At 55.9% G+C, this 17,020-nt stretch overlaps 1 protein-coding gene and 1 long non-coding RNA gene across 9 annotated transcripts in view; one reads left to right on the forward strand and one right to left on the reverse strand.

Moving 5' to 3' along the window:
* Positions 1-17,020, forward strand: part of PRR5L (proline rich 5 like) — an 80,381-nt gene that overhangs the window by 54,592 nt on the left and 8,769 nt on the right. For 5 of the 8 annotated variants that reach the window (XM_040638961.1, XM_008686791.2, XM_040638965.1 and 2 more), the window contains 2 exons: positions 4,405-4,531; positions 12,658-15,381. In XM_040638961.1, the coding sequence (XP_040494895.1) occupies positions 4,405-4,531; positions 12,658-13,052 (522 nt within the window). In that variant the 3' untranslated portion in view covers positions 13,053-15,381. Of the gene's footprint in view, positions 1-4,404; positions 4,532-12,657; positions 15,382-17,020 lie in introns of those variants that run through there. The other 3 variants (XM_040638964.1, XM_040638963.1, XM_040638966.1) reach the window with 3 other exon arrangements.
* On the reverse strand, positions 1,507-7,715 carry LOC103659305. The gene is made up of 2 exons (XR_567451.2): positions 5,779-7,715; positions 1,507-1,670 (listed from the first exon to the last, which is right to left on the reverse strand). It is a non-coding gene; the product is annotated as an uncharacterized LOC103659305 (long non-coding RNA).

The following is a 17,020-nucleotide window of genomic DNA, read 5'->3' on the forward strand; positions in this document are numbered from 1 at the left end:
AGCCCCCTGCAGCTGAGCTCGAGCCACACCAGGAGCTCCCTGGAAGGTTCCCGGGGCAGGCGGGCCTCCTAAGAGACTACAACCAGAAGCGAGACCATGTCAGGCCCCAAAGCTGCCAGCCTGTCGCCACTGACTGGTCTTTCCTTGTCTCTCTCTGACGCCGCCTCTGCTGGCCCTGCCTGGTGTCTCTTGGACTGGGTGTTTCTGTCTCCCCCTCCCTCTGCAGACTTACGTTCAGTACTTTGGTTTGCACCTGGCCAAACGTGGCGTCACACACACACAGCTCATGCGTTTCCACCAAGGGGTGACCCAGATGGTTGCCTCTTCGTCCCCATTCTGAATCAACGGTGGGGAGACGAGCTAGCAGTACCGGTTCCTGGCTGTGTACTAGGTCCCGGCCGAGGACTTTGTGTGGTGTTTTCCGAACCAGATAATCCAGATGACCACTTTCTGAGGTAGATAGTGTTGTCAGTCCTATTTTCAGGTGAAGAGACGGAAACCCAGGAAGTGTGTGTTTGTCCAAGTTCCCTCAGCAAGTGGCAGTAGGATTCAGAGCTGTGTAAACTCAGGGGAAAGACACGACTCTCCTTTGCCAGCCAGTCATGACCTTGGGTCAAGTACCATACACATGGCCTCAGGGAGCCCAGTCCTATGGAACGGGTGCACCATTCCCAAGAAACAGATGTGGCCCAGGGATGCCCCCCAAAGATGGCTGCCTTGCCTCCCCCTCCATAACAGGTTCAGATGCCACAGCGTCGGGTCTGAGCTGTTCCCCAGAGCAGCCGGTGTCGTCCTCGCCTCAGGACAGCTGTGACCCCACTGCCCTACGGCAGGCTTGGGGCCTTGGGCTCCCCCTCCCCCGGCTGCTGTTCTCTTCTGGGTCCCGAGGCTGGGCCGCCCCTCTGGGCCTTCTCCCCCTTTCCTGAAGTCCGAGGGGAGCAGGAGTTACCTGACAGGATGAGGGTGCTCTTTGTTGGCTGGAAAGGCAGGTCAGCTGTTTTTCTGTCGGGGAGAAGGAGGGGGTTCAGAGTGGGCGGGGGGGGCTTGTGTCTGAGAAGCATAAGGTAGAGCTTGGTTCCCAAGCAAGGAGTCTAGAAAATGACCCCTTTGGGGTTCAGATGGGAAGATTGGGAAAGAGAAGTTGGGCTTTCCCCCTCTTATTTCCATGTATAGTATTTTAAGGGTGAGAGGTGATTCTTTTGTTGTTGGTGCTGTTTTTGTTCTCTGTGAGGGCCCCTGCCTGCTGCTAGTAGTCCGGGAAGGCCTCTGTCCGTGCCATTGAAAAACATCCACCACGTTCCCACATTGGACAACCCAACGACCATCTCAGAAAGCTGCCATCATCCCCTTGTAGCCCCTTAGGGGTTAGCCTGCTTGCCTAGGGGATACTTCCTTCTTCCACCCGGGCCTCCAGCCCACGTTGCTCTCCTTGGGGTTCCCGGCGATCTTAGGAGAACAGCCTGATCTGTGCCCCGGCCTCCGGTCCTCCCGCCTCCCCAGCCTCACCTGGAGCCTCCGGTCACACTGGCCACCTTTGCCTCTCCCTGCGGTAGCAGAGTCTGCGCACTTGGGTTCCCTCTGCTGAGAACACTGTCTCCCGGGGCCGCCAGCCCCCCTTCCGGTCAAGGCAGGTCTGTCCATGTTCTCCTCCCTCTTGGGCCTTCAGCACCCTGCACATGGTAGGCACGTGGTAGGTGTTAACTAAACATGTGTCTGGTGAGCGACATAGCCAGCAAGAGCCTGAGTGGGACTGACTCCAGGTCTCCGGCCTCCAGTCCCCTGATGGTGACCATCATGCAGGGATTTCTGTGTTGGCAGAGGCAAGGAGGTACCATCCAAGAAGCTCCGTGGTTGTGACAGATACCTGGGAAGTTGAGCAACAGAACAGTCCCTGTTTTCCTACTTTCGCAGATGAGGTGGGGGTTCAGAGAGTCAGCCAAGCAGCTTAAGGTCACATACTAATTTGTAAGAGAGTGTCACCCATTCCTCAGCCCTTGCTCGGATGCCACAGCCTCCCTCCCGCAGTGCCCCAGGGCCTTGGGTGAGACCGCATGAGCTTCTGAGATGGTCCACTTTCATGCCGGGTATTTGGCGCTCTTTCCCGGAGGGTCTCGTGGGACGAGTTCTGGCCCACGTTCTTCCTCACTCCAGGAGCTGTGAAGCCCCGAGCTGGGAATGTGACGGGGACGAATAGGGATCTTTGGCCAGTCAGGTCTATCTTCTTGGGTAGCAGGGCAGCAGCTGCTGGATCTGAATGCCCTGGGACCACGTCATTGCAGAAGGTCGTTAGAATCGCTCCCTTCTCTTTCCAGGCCCCCCCTTGCCCCAGTGCCACGAGATCTGGGGCTGATTTCTCCTTGCCTGACTCTCATACAGCGAAAAGAGCCGTTTCTCAGGCCTTTTCTGGCACTCTTCCAAAATGTCCCCGAACAAACCTCTCCCTCCCCAAAATGTGCAAGGGGCTCCAAGTTCCCTGCTCTGGGTTGTCTGCTTCTGTCCCTAGGCTGCCCCAGGGAGAGGCCGAACCAGAGATTTTGACTGTCGTAGAGATCTGCTTCCTCCTGGCAGGTGCAGCCGGGTCCTGAGATCATCCTGCAGGAGTGCCTTCTGCACTGACCGTGCAGTCACCCAGGATCCCATGCCGAGCAGGGTCGTCTGTCCCATCGCCATCTTGAAATCCTTAGTATTTTTGAACAAGGGAACTGTACGCACATTTTCGTTTTGCCCTGGGCCTTGCAAATATGTGGCCAGTCCCCCGGCCAGGCTGAGGGCTGTGTGTAAGTCAGGCTGTCAGCGGCTGCCCTGGGAGAAAACCAGGCAGCTCCCAAGCACGCCCTTGTTACCCATTTTCACCCCACCTCTTGCCTCTTCTTCTCTCTCTGTTGTCCCTCTCTGTTGAGCATTTATAAACTGTAGTGGGGGAAGAAAGGCTTGGGGCGAGAAGGCAAACGAGAAATATCCAGGAGGAAAAAATTTAAAAAGAAAAAAAAAAAGTTTCCTCAGCTCTGAACACCAGTCGAGGTGGTTTTGGGCCTGACACTGCCCTGCTTTTGAGGCCTGAGTGGTTTCCGGGGAGCCCGAGGAAGGCTCCCCTCTCCCTTCTGCGGCCTTCAGGATTCCCTTCCTGGCTGAAGCACCCCAGTGCTTTTCCCCCTTTATTTCCATTGTTAGGTTTTCCAGTGCTTCAGCCCAGGCTGAGGGCTAGGTATCGGAGCCCAGTGGGCATGAAAAACCACCCCATCGTCTCCCCACCATCCCTTGCAGTGCCGGGCAGCCTTCACCGCGGCGCCATGCTGTGGGTCAGAGGCCCACTTGTTTATTCCGCAGGTCCTCCCTTCTGACCCCAGCCCCAAGTCTTCTGCCCGTAACCCCTTCCCCAGCCTCCTTTGTGTTCCCTTAAGCCAACCCCCCCTCTCTTCCACTGCCCCCAGCCTTCCCTGTCTCTGTGGGATGGGCCCTTCCCACTTCACTCCTCCACCGTCCTTTCCTCCAATCCCCCAAAACTCCAGCACGGTGGGGACTTTATACTTTCTAAGTGAAGGTGATGTAACCTCTTTTCCGATGTGAGAATTTGATGGGCCATCCTATTGGGCTGAGTGCAGCTCGGCTCCCCTGCGGCCCCTTAACACAGAGCAAGGCTTCGAGTCCTTTCCAGAGAGAAACTGATCCCTAGGCGTCTGCTGGTCTTCTGGAGAACCTTGGTCACTTCTGGTTTCCTTTTTGGTTTTTGACCGTTGTCATTGTGTTAGTTGCTGTTTGTGACAGGGGACACCTGTCATGTTGAGCTTTTGAACTAACTCTTCGTCTTGGTGCTAAATGTATGTCTTGCTCCACAGTGACTCTTTGTTCTGCTGTTCTGGATTTTTCCATATTCTGTCGCCCTTTCTTTTCTAGCCTCCTTAGCAAGTGGCAGTGAGGTGGGCTCAGAGCCAGCGCAGCCTGCACTCCAGTCCTGGGTGGCATGAGCCCTGCGGGTCTTAGCTCTCTCGTCTGCGGAAGGGGGATGATGAGTGCACCTGGCTCCTCGGGTTGTGGAGAGGCCCCTGTGCTTCGGAAGGGGCTTATGCAGAGTGCCTGCATGCCAAGTGTGAGGCAGCCACTATGACGGGGGTTACTGTGGCTGGGACCAGTCAGACCTCAACCCTGGAGCTGCGCGAGGACAGTCCTGCCTGCCCTGCGTGGCTGGGCCTGTGGGAGAAGATGCCACGGGGCACAGTTCTGATCACTGTGACTCACGGCAAGGGACTCAGGCTTCGGATTCCTTCATTCCAGCCACGAGGATGCTGCCTGCTGGTATCGCTGCTTTGCATGTAGCAGGAGGGCAATCGGGATTTGCTGGCTGAGTGCCAGCTGGCCCTGGCCGTTTTTGACTGACCTTTGTCTCTCTTGGATGTTTATTTCCAGAGTGTTCACGAGCCCACAGGCCCGAGTGAGGGTTATTTGCAGCTGGAGGAACTGGTGAAGCAAGTGGTGTCTCCTTTCCTGGGCATCAGTGAGGACCGTGGCATCTCGGGTCCCACGTACATGTCAGGTAAGGGGCGAGGCTCTCAGGCTGCAGAGATGTTTTCCTGTGCCTGGATTATGTAGCAAGCTCTTTGCTTCTGATGTGGGCCTGGGCCGATCTGTCCATGTTAGTCACTTGTGTTTCCCTCTGGCCTGGGTCTCATAACCTCCCCGCTTGACGATTCCTCCCCAGGGACTGATACTGTGCCTCTGTGGTCTTGCTTTTCTGATCCGCATCTTTGATCAGTGGCTTTGATCTTTTTCATGTGCCTGCAATGTTCATTTTCCCGTATCTGATAACCAGAAACTGTGCCTGATTGCAACGCCCCACACACACTTGAGTGGAAAAATCACTCGTGGTGGATTTTCCCGTGAAAGCAGCTTGAAATGGGAAGACAATTCGTTTTGTGTGCAGCCAGATGAAATGGCGATGCTGTTCCTCCCCCCCCCCTTGTCTGTAGGTACCACCAAGGCCTACCTGCCAAGGAAAGGCGCTCCTGGATTAGGGACAAGTCCTGTTGGTGGCTATAAAGCTAGCATTAGTGTCAGGCTCTGCACTTGGCACCCTGGAGAATCTAGAGGTGAATTGGATCTGTTCCTTCTCTCCGTGAAACCACAGTCCAGATGGGGAAATAGCCCTATGACAGGCTTATCATAAGAGGCATTCCTCAGTTACCTTTTGAAATGAGAGGCCCCCCCCAATATAGGAATTTTCCTATCTCCAGCAACTTTAATGGTGGTCACAGATAGTAGGCACTCAAAAACATACCTATTAGATGGGTGACAGGCAACTGTACCCCAAGGCAGGGGTGACCAGCACCTATACAGAGGTGCAGAGGCTGAAAGGGATTCCCTGAACTTGGAATCTTTTGCCCCGCTCTCCTCGCTTAATGGAATTGTAGCTGAGCTTCGGAGGAACAGTCTCCAGCGAGGTCCTGCCCTTTCCTGGGCCTCACTACTGCAGGAAAAGCAGGGCTGGCTGGCAGTTTTCCTGGCCCCTTCCTGTGTCTCTGGAGGTACCAGCTTAGCCATGGCTGCCACACATCTGGGGTGCTGGCCCCAGCCTGCCTGCTGGGTCCTTCCCCCTACCCCTCCCTTCCTCCCTTGCTCACTCACTCATTCCACCCAGCAGCTGGTACAAACCAGAGTAACAAGGCCGGCTAAAGGGAGAGAGGTCCACCCCCCCCGCCAGCCGTGAGCAAGGTGCCATGTGGCTATGCCCTCCATGGAGCCCACCTTCTGGCTTCAGCTCAGCCCACTGGCTCACCAGCTCACCGAGATTGGGGCGGGAGGATGCAGGCAGATGTCAGGACACAAGCAGGTAAGCTGGGCCGTGGCAGGGACTTGGCCATTGGCTGGGCCTAGAGCCAGGAATAAAGGATAGATTCGGAAGTTTGTTCGGGGAGTACTTACTCTTAAGAGGGGATGCCTTTGGCTTTCCAGGTAAACTCAGAATACTACATACTTTTGACAGATTATAAAGTAAAGGCCTGAGGTTTTCTTACACCAAGGACAATCCTCGCATTTGGGCTGCTGTCTCGGGAGGGGCAGAGGGGGAAGAAACTGACTCTTTTTGATTGTTTTATTATTATTTTAGCAAATGTGTCCTGAGACCCTCCCCCAGGTACCTGGATTTGAGGTGCTACAGGTTTGCCCAGGATTAAAACTGACCCGTCTCTGCCCTGTGGTACACACGGTCCAGTGAGGAAGTCACAAACCATAGATCACAAACAATGACTCATTAGTGTACAAGGACTCTAAGCGGGGGAAGGACATCAGCCACGGGGCCCACGGCAGGCGTCCTTCACCCGGACTGGGAAATCAGGGGAAGCTCCCCAGAGGAGGTGATACCTGAGATGGGTCCTGTAGGATGCATTTGAGTTAGTCTGCCTTCCCTGTTTGCTCAGCTATCCCAAGCCAAGGGAAGGATCTTTGGGAGGGCTCTGGGGTAGGGGGAGTGGTGAACAGGAGGTTGGAGCCTTCGAGGAACTGAAAGACCTTCAGAGTTACAAAGTGGCTGGTGGCAAGGGAAGGCACAGGTCTCAGACTACATCTTGGGCAGGCACTCTCCCCGGCGGGCTGGATACCATACCACAGAGTGGGTGCCACTGTACCCATTTTACAGGTGAGGCAAATGAGGATTAAGGTCACTTGGCTATTGGAGCTGGGATTTCAGAGCCCCGGGTTGGTTGCTCTTTACCGGCTGTCCTGCATGCTCCACCCTCACCCCAGCCTACCCCTGTCAGGTTCTAGAAGGCGATTGTGATTTTACTGAGGGACAGCTGAGGAGGTGGCCCTTCCCCCTCATTCCTTAGCCCAAGAGGGTTCCGGGACCAGACATTTCACCCCAAACTGCTACAAACTAAAAAGCTAAAATGGTCACAGTGGAGACCTTCCCTGTTGAGGACACCCCTTTGCCGGATAACGTGAGGACTCTCTGGGCCTCAGTCTTCCCGTCGGTAAAATGGACACCGTAACACCTGTCCTGCCTGAAGGAGAGGAGTGTGGAGACCACCAGCTGAAATGTAAAGCCACATGAGGGCTTTGCCATGGTCCACTCGGGGCCCATCCAGGGCTGGGAGTGGTCAAGGAAAGCTGGAGGGCTCATCTCAAAAGCTACCACTCATCAAATGCCTGCCAGCCTGTCTTCCTTGTACGGCCTGCTGAGGGCCTCAGTCAGAAGCCTCCTGCGGGAGGGAACCAGAGCCAGAGTAGTGGTTTCTCCGGCCGTGGGGGTGGGGGCACTGGCCCAGGCGTGTTTGACCCCATGGGGATTCTTGGGCAGTCTTTCTTCCTGTGAGCCGGCTGATAGGTTTGGGACGTGAGCCTCACCCACTGACCTGCAGGGCTTGGGAGAGAGAGGAGTCTGAGGCTCGCGTTGGAGCGACTGTGTGCGATGTGCGGTCACTTTCCTAGGGTAGCGGGGATGTGGAGGTGAAGAGGAAGAGGGAGAGCTTTAAAAAAAAAAAAAATTTGTCAGAGTCCAGGCCCACATCCTACCTTTCTGGTTCCCAAAGTTTCCAGGCTGCTGCCCTGGCTGCTTCCAGGGCCCTCGGAGCAAACACTCAGAACACTCAGCATGCTGTGTTTCTCCACACAAAAGCCCTGGCCTCCCCCAGATCTTCCTCCATTGTGTCTCCAGGGGGAGGGCCCTTTTCCTCAAGATACTATGACTTCTCCTCGTGACAAGTAGGCTTTCATGGGCTTTCAGGTGCCCGGGCCTGGAGAGAGACGCCCACAGTGGGCTTGGTGTGCAGAGGTCACAACACCCACATTATGGCGGCCACTCCTGCGAGCCTGGGAGATCAAAGGCCTGGGAACCGAGTCCCCCAGAAGGGGCCCGAGGACCGCCTCATCCAGGCTCTGCTTCTCTGGGGCTTTGAAAGGAGCTGCCGTTGCTGGCTCCCTTGTAGGGGGATGAATGCCAGAGCTCGGCGGGGCAGCTGGGGAGCGAGGAAAGAATAAAGGCCCCCCCGGGCCCCACCCCGTGTGAAAGGCAGGAGGCGGGGGTCTGGAGGTGGGTGCTGGCTGAGGTGGCAGGACCCGGCTCCTCCCCCAGCTCAAAGGGCACCCCTCCAAGGAAAGGACCCATTTTGCCCCCAGGGGGTGCCCGCAGCTTAATCAGTCTCTTCAAGGGAGATTTCCTTCCCTGAGTGGCAGGGCCTGGCTTTCCCTGGCACAAATAAGAAGAAGGCGGGGAAGGTGGCCGGCAGCACCAGTGTGGGTAGCTGTCTCAGCTCCCGGCCCAGTATGTGGCCTGACCCCACTGGAGCCGCAGCTGACGCGCTGGTCTGAGGTTGACTCTGGAGTCTGGTGGGAGCTTATCGAGGAAACACTGTCTGCCCAGGGGACTCAACACAGCCCAGCGGCCCCTGTGGTCTCAGTTCTGCCCACACCCAGTCCTGGGAACCAAAACATTCCACCCAGAAGGCAGAAGAGCCCTAGGCCTCTCCTGTGAGTCATGAGCAGGGAACAGCCATAAGGAGAGAGGCGGAGCCCAGCCGCAGAAGGAACAGGGCCTTGAAACTGCAAGGGATGGGCTTTAGCTGTGTGGCCTGGAGTAAGTTACTCGATGTCTCTGAGCTGCCGAGGGCTGAGCACAGAGAAGGAAGAAGGTGCCCTGTCTCAGGGCAGGGCCCGGGCAGAGCTGCTACCTGCTGTGTTACGGGCCCCAGCTAGAGGGTGGCCTGGCCTCCTGGGAATCACTCCAGCTGAGAAATTGTCTGTGCCTCCCCCGGGAGCCCAGACCACATCCTGGCCCTTGCCGTGCTGTGTGGTCCTGCCTGATGATCTGTCAGTCTCCCCCGTAGACTGTCAGCTCATTGGGGGCAGGGAGCACGCGACGCCCCTCATAGCCCAGGCCCTAGCCCTGTTCTCGGCTCTGAGGGTTCCATCTGTCAGTCACTCTGGAGCAGGCCCCTCCGAAATGACTCCTCTTTAGGACTTCTCCTCCTGACTCCGCAGCGAGCTCCTGCCTTTACCTCTGCCCTGTCATTTGTTGACCTTGTCTTTTTTTTTTTAATTCCATGATCGTCACCGTCCAGCATTCTATTAGTTTCAGGTGTACAGTAGAGTGATTCGGGAGTTCCATACTTGTTGACCTTGTTCTCACAGTTGCTTGTGTGGGGGCTTCCCAGCGGGCACAAGCAGGGGCTCCACCATCAGCCCTTGGCTTGAATCCTGCTTCCCTCTCTAACAGGTTACAAAGTTATTCAGCATCTTGACTTCAGGTTCCTTTACTGGAAAATGGTCAGAAGATGAACGTGTCTGGGAAGCACCTCCTTTTTTGATACAGTCCCTAGCCCACAGTAGATGCCCAGCTAACGATTGCTCCCAAGACCCTACCCCCACCACATGCAGGCACACTCATACACGCACATGCGCTGGGCTGAGGCCGCTGCGGCAGGCCCCGTGTCAGATTTACATTTCACCCTCTCAGTGGTGACTGCAGTGTTTTCCCACGTCGCAGTTCACAGTGTTGGTTGAAGGAGGGGGCAGGTGTCACAGGGGGTCCCCCTCACTGTGGCTCCAGCTCTCAGCAGTAGCTGAAGTGGCCTCTCTTGTCTTTGCTGCCTGTTAAACCCCCAAGGACTTTGGGCTTCTGGGCTAACAACACGCGAGAGAGATGGATCACGTCCAGGGGCCCATCTGAAACACATTTCCTGGCTCATTCTGCCAGGCTGGGGCCCCTGGAAATCATCAAACAGATTGTCATTTCCTCCAGAAATGCTGTGCGTGTCCACCGTCTATCCCCCAGGCCCTCAGCTTACCCTGGGCCCAGCCTTAGCTCTAGCTCTCTCCTCTTCCTGGGTCTGTGTGTAAGAAATGCTCACCGAACGGTCTAGCCCAGTCTCCAGCCCAGCTGGTTGAGGGTTTGGGCCACACCAGATTTTGCAACTGCCAATCATAGGTGCTTGCTTCAAACAACTAGCAGGAGACAAACGAATTGTTTCCAAGGGCATTTTTTTAAGGATGGTTCTTTAATGGGATCCCAGCTTCTCTGAACTCTTCTGGTGCCTCTGTCTTATAGTTATCGATTTTTGTGATCATAGAAGTAATACATGGTTATTGTAAAACTGTGGGAACATTATAGAAACGTTGAGGGTATGAGCACCCATGCTCCCGAGAGAACCTCGGCCAATGCTTGGCATGGATTCTTCCTTCTTGGTTGCTCCTTGCCATTTTGTCTCCTATTCGTTCTTCCCCAAAGAAAAGAGCCGCTGACCCAGTCTCTCCCAGCCAATACCAGCCTCTTGTTCGGGACCTCCTGGGGGACAGCGTTTGCTGTTCTGTGCATCAGAGAAGAGTGTGTCTTCCGAGGGCAGCAGCGGGGCCCCGAGACCCAGTAGTGTGCAGTGGGGAAGGTCTGGGCACTGCCATTCAGAGCCTGTGAGAGTTGGGCCGAGCCTCAGTCTTCCTTATCGGAACAATGGGAAGAGTGAGGAGAGCCCTGGTGTTTCAAAGGGAGATTGGGAGTCCGCAGTGAGAAAATGGATGGGAACGCTCAGGAAAATTCTACATATTATTCTTTGGTTTTGAGAAGTAATTATCATTACCTGCCAGACAGCCCCCTTGGGGCTCAGAGCCAGCAGACTTGGTGACTCAGTCCTGAGTCTTACGGTTTCATCCTCTGGTCATTGGATGTGCGTCTGTGTGTGTATTTGCACCTATAAAACTGTCCAGTGACAAGAACCACGGAGAGCCTTGCACATGGACATGGCAGGGCTCACTGCGACGTGCATCTAGGAGCAGGAGCTCTGGAAGTGACGGCAGAGTGTGCCTGGGCCCTCCAGAGTCACAGGAAGAGCCAAGAGTAAACAAGCAGAGTGGGCCGTGTGTCCCCAAGGACAGTCTTTGAGCCGCACGGTTTGCTCTCTCTTTAGAAACTAGGTCTTCCCCTGGGATCCTGTCCCCACTCCTGTCAAGCGTCTCCCCTGCTGCCTGCCGCCTCCCCCTGATTAGAAAGGGAGGGGTTTCTTTTGGGGTCTTCGGGGTCTCGGGGACATGGGAGCCGTGGAAAGCTGGGACAGGCGAGATGGGGTAGGCGGCTGGACGGGTGGGAGAGCTATACACTGGTAGAAAGTGGGATGACGAACAGAACCCACTTGGTCCTCAGCCTTCCATTCTCAGTCCTCTGTCTCGCTGGGGTCCTCCAGCCAGCTCGTGATACAGATGCAGTGCCGCTGTGAGGAAGAGGTGGGGTGTCTCTTAAAGAGCATGGGGAGGTAACCGCCCTGAGACCGAGGGGATGTAGGCTTGTCGTGGCCCTGGCTTTCCTCATTTCCGGCCCCTCAGGCTCCGACCCCGCATTGCTCCCGCCAGGTACACCTTTCTGGAGCACAGCCCCTAACTCGCCCCGTCCCCCACAGCTTGTCTGATCACAAATGGTTCCATCTGGCTCTCAGGGGCCCTCCTGTGATCAAGGGCCGTCCTGCCTGCTTGTGCGTGTCTCCACTGTTTCCTGTCTTCCATGTTCCCACCAGGCTGTGGCCTGATGGCGCACCTGGCTCGGCACCTGCCTCAGCACCTGGCTTGGGCTGCTCCCATGGCTCAGGATGGCTGTCCCTTCCCCCTTGTGGGGGTTATGCTACGCTGAAGGCCCAGCGTCCTCGCAGACCATGGATCTGCTTTTTCCTGCCTCGGAACCCCATGCACTTAGCTTGTCCTTCCCTGGAGATGCTCAGCCTGTCTAGCTATGTGTGCTTTGTGTGGGGCTATCTAGGGAGAGCAGGGTCTGCAGCGAGATCTCACTTCACTCCCGGCTGTACTGCAGCCTCGCTGTGTGCGTGTAGGCCAGTTATCGCCCCTCTGATACTCCGTTTTCTCATCTGTAAGGGGGCTAATAGCATATCACGACCTAAGCTCAGTTTTTAGGAGGAGTCAAAAGATGAGTGCATGTCAAGGCTTAGCGTAGTTTCTGGAATGTGGGGAGCGCTCAGGCAGCAGCGGTTTTGCAATAATTCATGGCCAGCCCTCCTTTTTGGGGTCTGTCTCCACGGGGCCATCTGTGGAGCCTCGCCCATTCCTTGATGGTGCCAAAGGCTGCTGGAATCGCGGATGATGTAAACAGAATGCAGGTCTCAGCCCCTTGACCTGGTGGGAAGAGTGTCGTGGTCCCGGTCAGGATGATTTGGAGGATGTTCCACGGCCCTCGCTTTGACAGCTGAGGTCCCCTCAGTTAAGCTGGCCTTGGGCTCACGGGGCTCTTCCACTTAATCTGCTGTCACCGCGGTGGGGGGCCTGCTTCCTGCTGCACAGAGCCAGAGGCTGTCTTTTAGAAGCTGGTCCAGCCGGTGCCCAGGCCCCGAGAGGAGACTGGTTGAAAGGAAGTGTAGGGCAAATGCAGTGAGCTCAGGTGGCAGCTGGGAAAGAGGGGAGACGCCGTAGAACCCGATGCGCCCTGGAAAGCCCTTTGGGTCCCCCTGCTCTGGTGGGAATGGGGGTCGGGGCCGCGTCCGGCACACGCAGGCAGAGCTGCAGGAGCAGCGTTCCCACCCTTCAGGTTCCTCCCCTGCCTTTCAGCAGGTCTGTACCTCAAGCTGCTCCTGGACGTGGAGCCACCACCTCCCTGTTCCCCCAAACTGATGAGGAGGTTTTGCCCCCCGCCCCCGTCAGCCCTCCCCATGACAGCCTTCGCTGGGTTCTCTCTTGCAGCCAGACGCCACTCCAGGGTCCGGCCCAAGGTCGCGGTCCTGAGCTACGCCTGCCCGACGACCGCCCTCAGCCGGCCCCCGAACGAGACGGCTCTGACCCCTCTGACGGAGCAGGAGGGGGAGGCCTACCTGGAGAAGTGTGGCAGCGTCCGGCGGCACACGGTGGCCAACGCCCACTCGGACATCCAGCTGCTGGCGATGGCCACCATGATGCACTCGGGCCTGGGTGAGGAGCCTGGCGGTGAGGACAAGTGCCTGCTCCTGCCGCCCAGCTTCTCGCCGCCGCACCGACAGTGCTCCAGTGAGCCCAACATCACCGACAGCCCCGACGCCCTGGAGCAGGTGACCGTGGGCAGCCAGGAGGACTCCGAGCTGAACTGTGCTTCCCTCAGTTGAATGCCCACCCCGGGGACTTCCCAGCTCCGGCCTGGCCACCGGCGTGAGGACGGCTCCATCCCTCGGGGGGGTGGGGGGCTCACCAAGGGGCTCCTCCTAGAGGCCTAGTCCAAATGCCCCCCCCAGTTGTGAACCTCTCCATTTTCATGACTGTGACCCCTTCTTTGCAGCCACACAGACCCAGCTGCCTGATGCTCACTTTCTGCTTGCTTGACTCCGGATCCTCCTCTGTGGGCTTTTCCCCCAGATTAGTGCTGTCTGACGCTCCCGACCATATAGCCCAGGGCCCCTGGCACGATGCTAGTGGGAGGTCGGCTGAGCCACACATGAAGCCGGCAAGGATGCGCTGGCCTCCGGAGTTCCCCTGTAGGTTCTGTGATGTGGGGCTCCCAGGTGAAAAGACGTAGGAGAGCGGCACCTCTCCTCCCTTGTTCTGGGTGGATGGAGCGAAAGCGGGCAGCAGCCCCTGCCAAGCACGACGCTGGGGAGCGTGCCTTCCTTCTGTTACTTTCCGAATTCCGAGAGAGAGCTGTCCCCCCCCCCCCGCGGGTGAGGGTCCTTCTTACCTGTATGTGGCTGGAGAAACCCCCTCTCTGACGAAGCGAGGCCTCAGCACTCCCCTCTCCACCCTCCTCCCAGGCTCAAGGAACTAACCTTCCTGGTGGAGTAGCTGGTGCCTTCGTTCCTCTCTCATTTCAGAAACTGACCATTTTCCTGTTGTGGGTGCGGGGCCAGCGGATGCCAACCAAGTAGTCTGTTCCTGGATTTGACTTGAATTTTTTAAATGTGCATCGTTTCAAAAAAAAAAAATTGTTTGCAAGTATTTGCACGTAGGATCTTGCACTGCTCATTTCCGGGGGGGTCTTCAAACTAGAAAATAAACACCCCCCCCCTTAGGAAGGTAGCCTGGAAGTGGTTCAGGGTGCAGGCAATCCGCGGTGGGCAGGGCTCATCCGCCGCAGAGCGCTGGAAGCCGCTGGACTTGAATCCAGGAGGGCCTGTGTTTGTGAGCGCCACGGTCTATAGCACTGAGATAGGGAGCCTCAGTGTGCCTCAAGAGCAGAGGGTCATAGCAAATGGAATGTCTCAGCGCTTTACAGTAGGGGAAGATGGGGGAAATGTGGGCAGGACTTTTTGGAGAGATGTTCATTCCCTGTGACTAAAGAAGTGCCTGGAATTTCTAACATCTGAGCTCTCAAAATGCTGTTTGGGGCAGCAGTCTTTGGTACTGTGCTGAATCCCTAACACTGTTCCCTCCCAGGTCTGGGCTTTGTATCCACCTGGAACCCCTGTTCTCTTTGTATTTGCCTGTTGGCCCCACTGATAACAGCTCCAGAAAAAAGAGAAGGCTCTCTTGAATCCTTCTGGTACCTTGTAGGTGTCCTGTTAGTCTTTGGAAACTGTTAATGAGACATGAGCCAGCTTGGCTTCCAATATGGCAGGAGGTGGCTGGGAGAGGAGGAGGACAGTGTGAGCTTCCAGCAGGGAAGAGGCCTTCTAAGCATATCTAAGCCTTGACGGCACATTCCCTTCTGGGTGAAGATCTGGAATATGACCAGAGTCATGCTTTGGATGGCTTGTACTTCGGAAAGTTTGTTTAAAAAGTTGTCTCATTTTTATTCTTCTAAGAGAATGTGGAAGAGAAATGGCCAAAGGAGATCTTCGGGGAATTTCAAACAAAAAATAATCTCTGTGTATGTGTTGGATGAAGTCCACAAATTGACTAACGTGCATTAGGAATAGAACGTTAAGTTAAGTAACAACATGGTGATTTATATCACTGATGGTGTCCGTCCTTACTGGTACACTTAGCACTTGGGACTAGTATTTATTGATCCAGGCAAAGTCATTAATCATGCTTGGGTTTGCTTTTTTAGTTTACAACATCAATGATATATACGCTTTTAAATGCCTTGTCCACATACTAAATGCCCCTGATGAGGACAGCAGCCATCGGTTAAACATGTGAGCTCTTAGTGTCAGTGTAGACCCCGTATCCTTAATTGCTGACGACTGTTAGCCAGTTTACAACTTCACCTTCAATGTCTGTGCCTGATAATGTGCAGTGGATATTTCGGACTGTACAGAGAAAATGTTGTTGATGTTTATGGGCATTTTAGCCATCAGAGCTGTTGCGAGAGTGACGGCGGTAGTGTTTGCAAGCACTTTTTCTCCCCTTTATGAGATGAAGCTAGGATCTTCTGGTGGCTGCGTTTTAATTGACAGGAAGCTATTACGACTCCAAGCTCTGGGTGAGCTCACAAACCAAAAACCTTTCATGTTGTCTGTTTCCAAAATAGATTCAATAAACATCAGTTTGTACACGTCATCCTGTCCCCGTGCTGTGTGGCTTGACTGGATCTGCAAGCACCGCACTCCCCTGGCGCTCTGTGCATCCTGTCCTCACCCTCTCTGCCAGCTTTTCCTGCCTCCACGTCCCTTTTCCTGTTGCCTCTGCTCCGGGACTCGGGAGCAGCCTTACCTCAGCCGGTGTCCCCTGGGTTTTGTTTGCCATCCTCAGCTGCTCTGGCAAGTCATTTCCTGGACAGGCAGCCTGTCTGCGGAGCTTGGAAAACACCGAACAAAGTCTGGGAAGGCCAGTCCTTTTCTAAAGCCAGCTTGGGCTCTTCCCGAGCGTTTGGCCTAGAGGGGACGCTTACCGTGTCTCTCATGGACTCTGTCTTCGTAGGGTCCCTCCGATTCTGTGTGGCAGAGGGGAACTAGAATCTGCTATTCTCGGCATGTTTTCCTAGGACGGCTGGAGCACACTTGACCTGAGCTTGAAGCCTAGTTAGTAAGAGCATCTAACGTGATGTGGCCCAAGCCGATGGGGAATCCTGGGGGATGCAAAGCGGGGCGTGCCCATCTGTGGCGAGCCTTCAGGGACTGTGAGGTGGGAGAGAGCTGTGCCTGGGCAGATTTCACGTCATCGGCGCGCTGTCACATCGACTCCTGCATCTGCTCATCTACCCGCCGAGTGTGTGGAGATGCCATTGTGTGGCAGCCCTTGGTGCTGGGGATGCAGTGGTGGACAGCCGCGCAAGGTGCCTGCTGCTCTCCTGGAGACAACCCAACAGGGGAAGGCTGGCGATCAGGTCACCACAGGCATCTCCTAGAACGGCCAGCACTGGGGGAGATCAGATGACAAAGTGCAGTGGCTCCGGAGAGGCGGGGGTGGCCCTGAGTCTGGTGGCTAGAGAAGTTCTCTCTGCAGTTGACTCGAGCCAGCCTTAGGATCTGCTTCTGTTGCCTGTCCCTGCCATCCCAAGTGACCACAGATGGTAATGGCATTGAGCGGCTTAAAACAACACACGTTCATTATCACGGTTCTAAACTCTGAGGTGGGTCTCATGGGGCTGGGGTCAAGGTGCCGGCAGGGCTGTGCACCTGGCTGGAGGCTCAGGGAGAATGAGTTCCCTCCTCTTTGCCAGCTTCTGGAGGCCACCTGTATGCTGGGCTCCTGGGGCCCCTCCTCCAGCGTCAAAGCCAGTAACTGTGGGGGGAACCCTCTCACATCACGTGCATGGCAGCAGCCTACATTCTGTCTCCTCTTCCACGTTTAACGCCCTGTGATTCCCTCGGGCCCACCCAGACAGCACGGCATGATCTCCATCTCGAGATTTCGCGGGCACTGCCTCTGCTGCCCCCACTGCCAGCATCTTTCCCGGGAGGAGAAAAGCCACCATAGAGGGTGTGGGAGGCCCTGCGGAGATGAGACTGCAGTGGGCAGGCAGGTGCCAGTCTCAGTGTCCAGGGGGCTTCAAGCCTGACCTCCACTCAACGTTGGCCCCGACTCCCACACTCACTAGGATTCTGGAGTCTCTTGCTTAGTTCTTTCTCTGATTTCTAATCTCAAATGCTTGTCAGGCCCTCATCCTCCCGTCTGGACTTCTGCCCCTGGGTACTCCCTGTATTGGCCTCCAGAGTCCATCTCTTCCCCGTGGACAGCCCTAGCAGATCTTTCCATA

The sequence above is a fragment of the Ursus maritimus genome, unplaced genomic scaffold (assembly GCF_017311325.1).
Source record: "Ursus maritimus isolate PB19 unplaced genomic scaffold, ASM1731132v1 scaffold_23, whole genome shotgun sequence".
NCBI classification, from domain to species: Eukaryota; Metazoa; Chordata; class Mammalia; order Carnivora; family Ursidae; genus Ursus; species Ursus maritimus.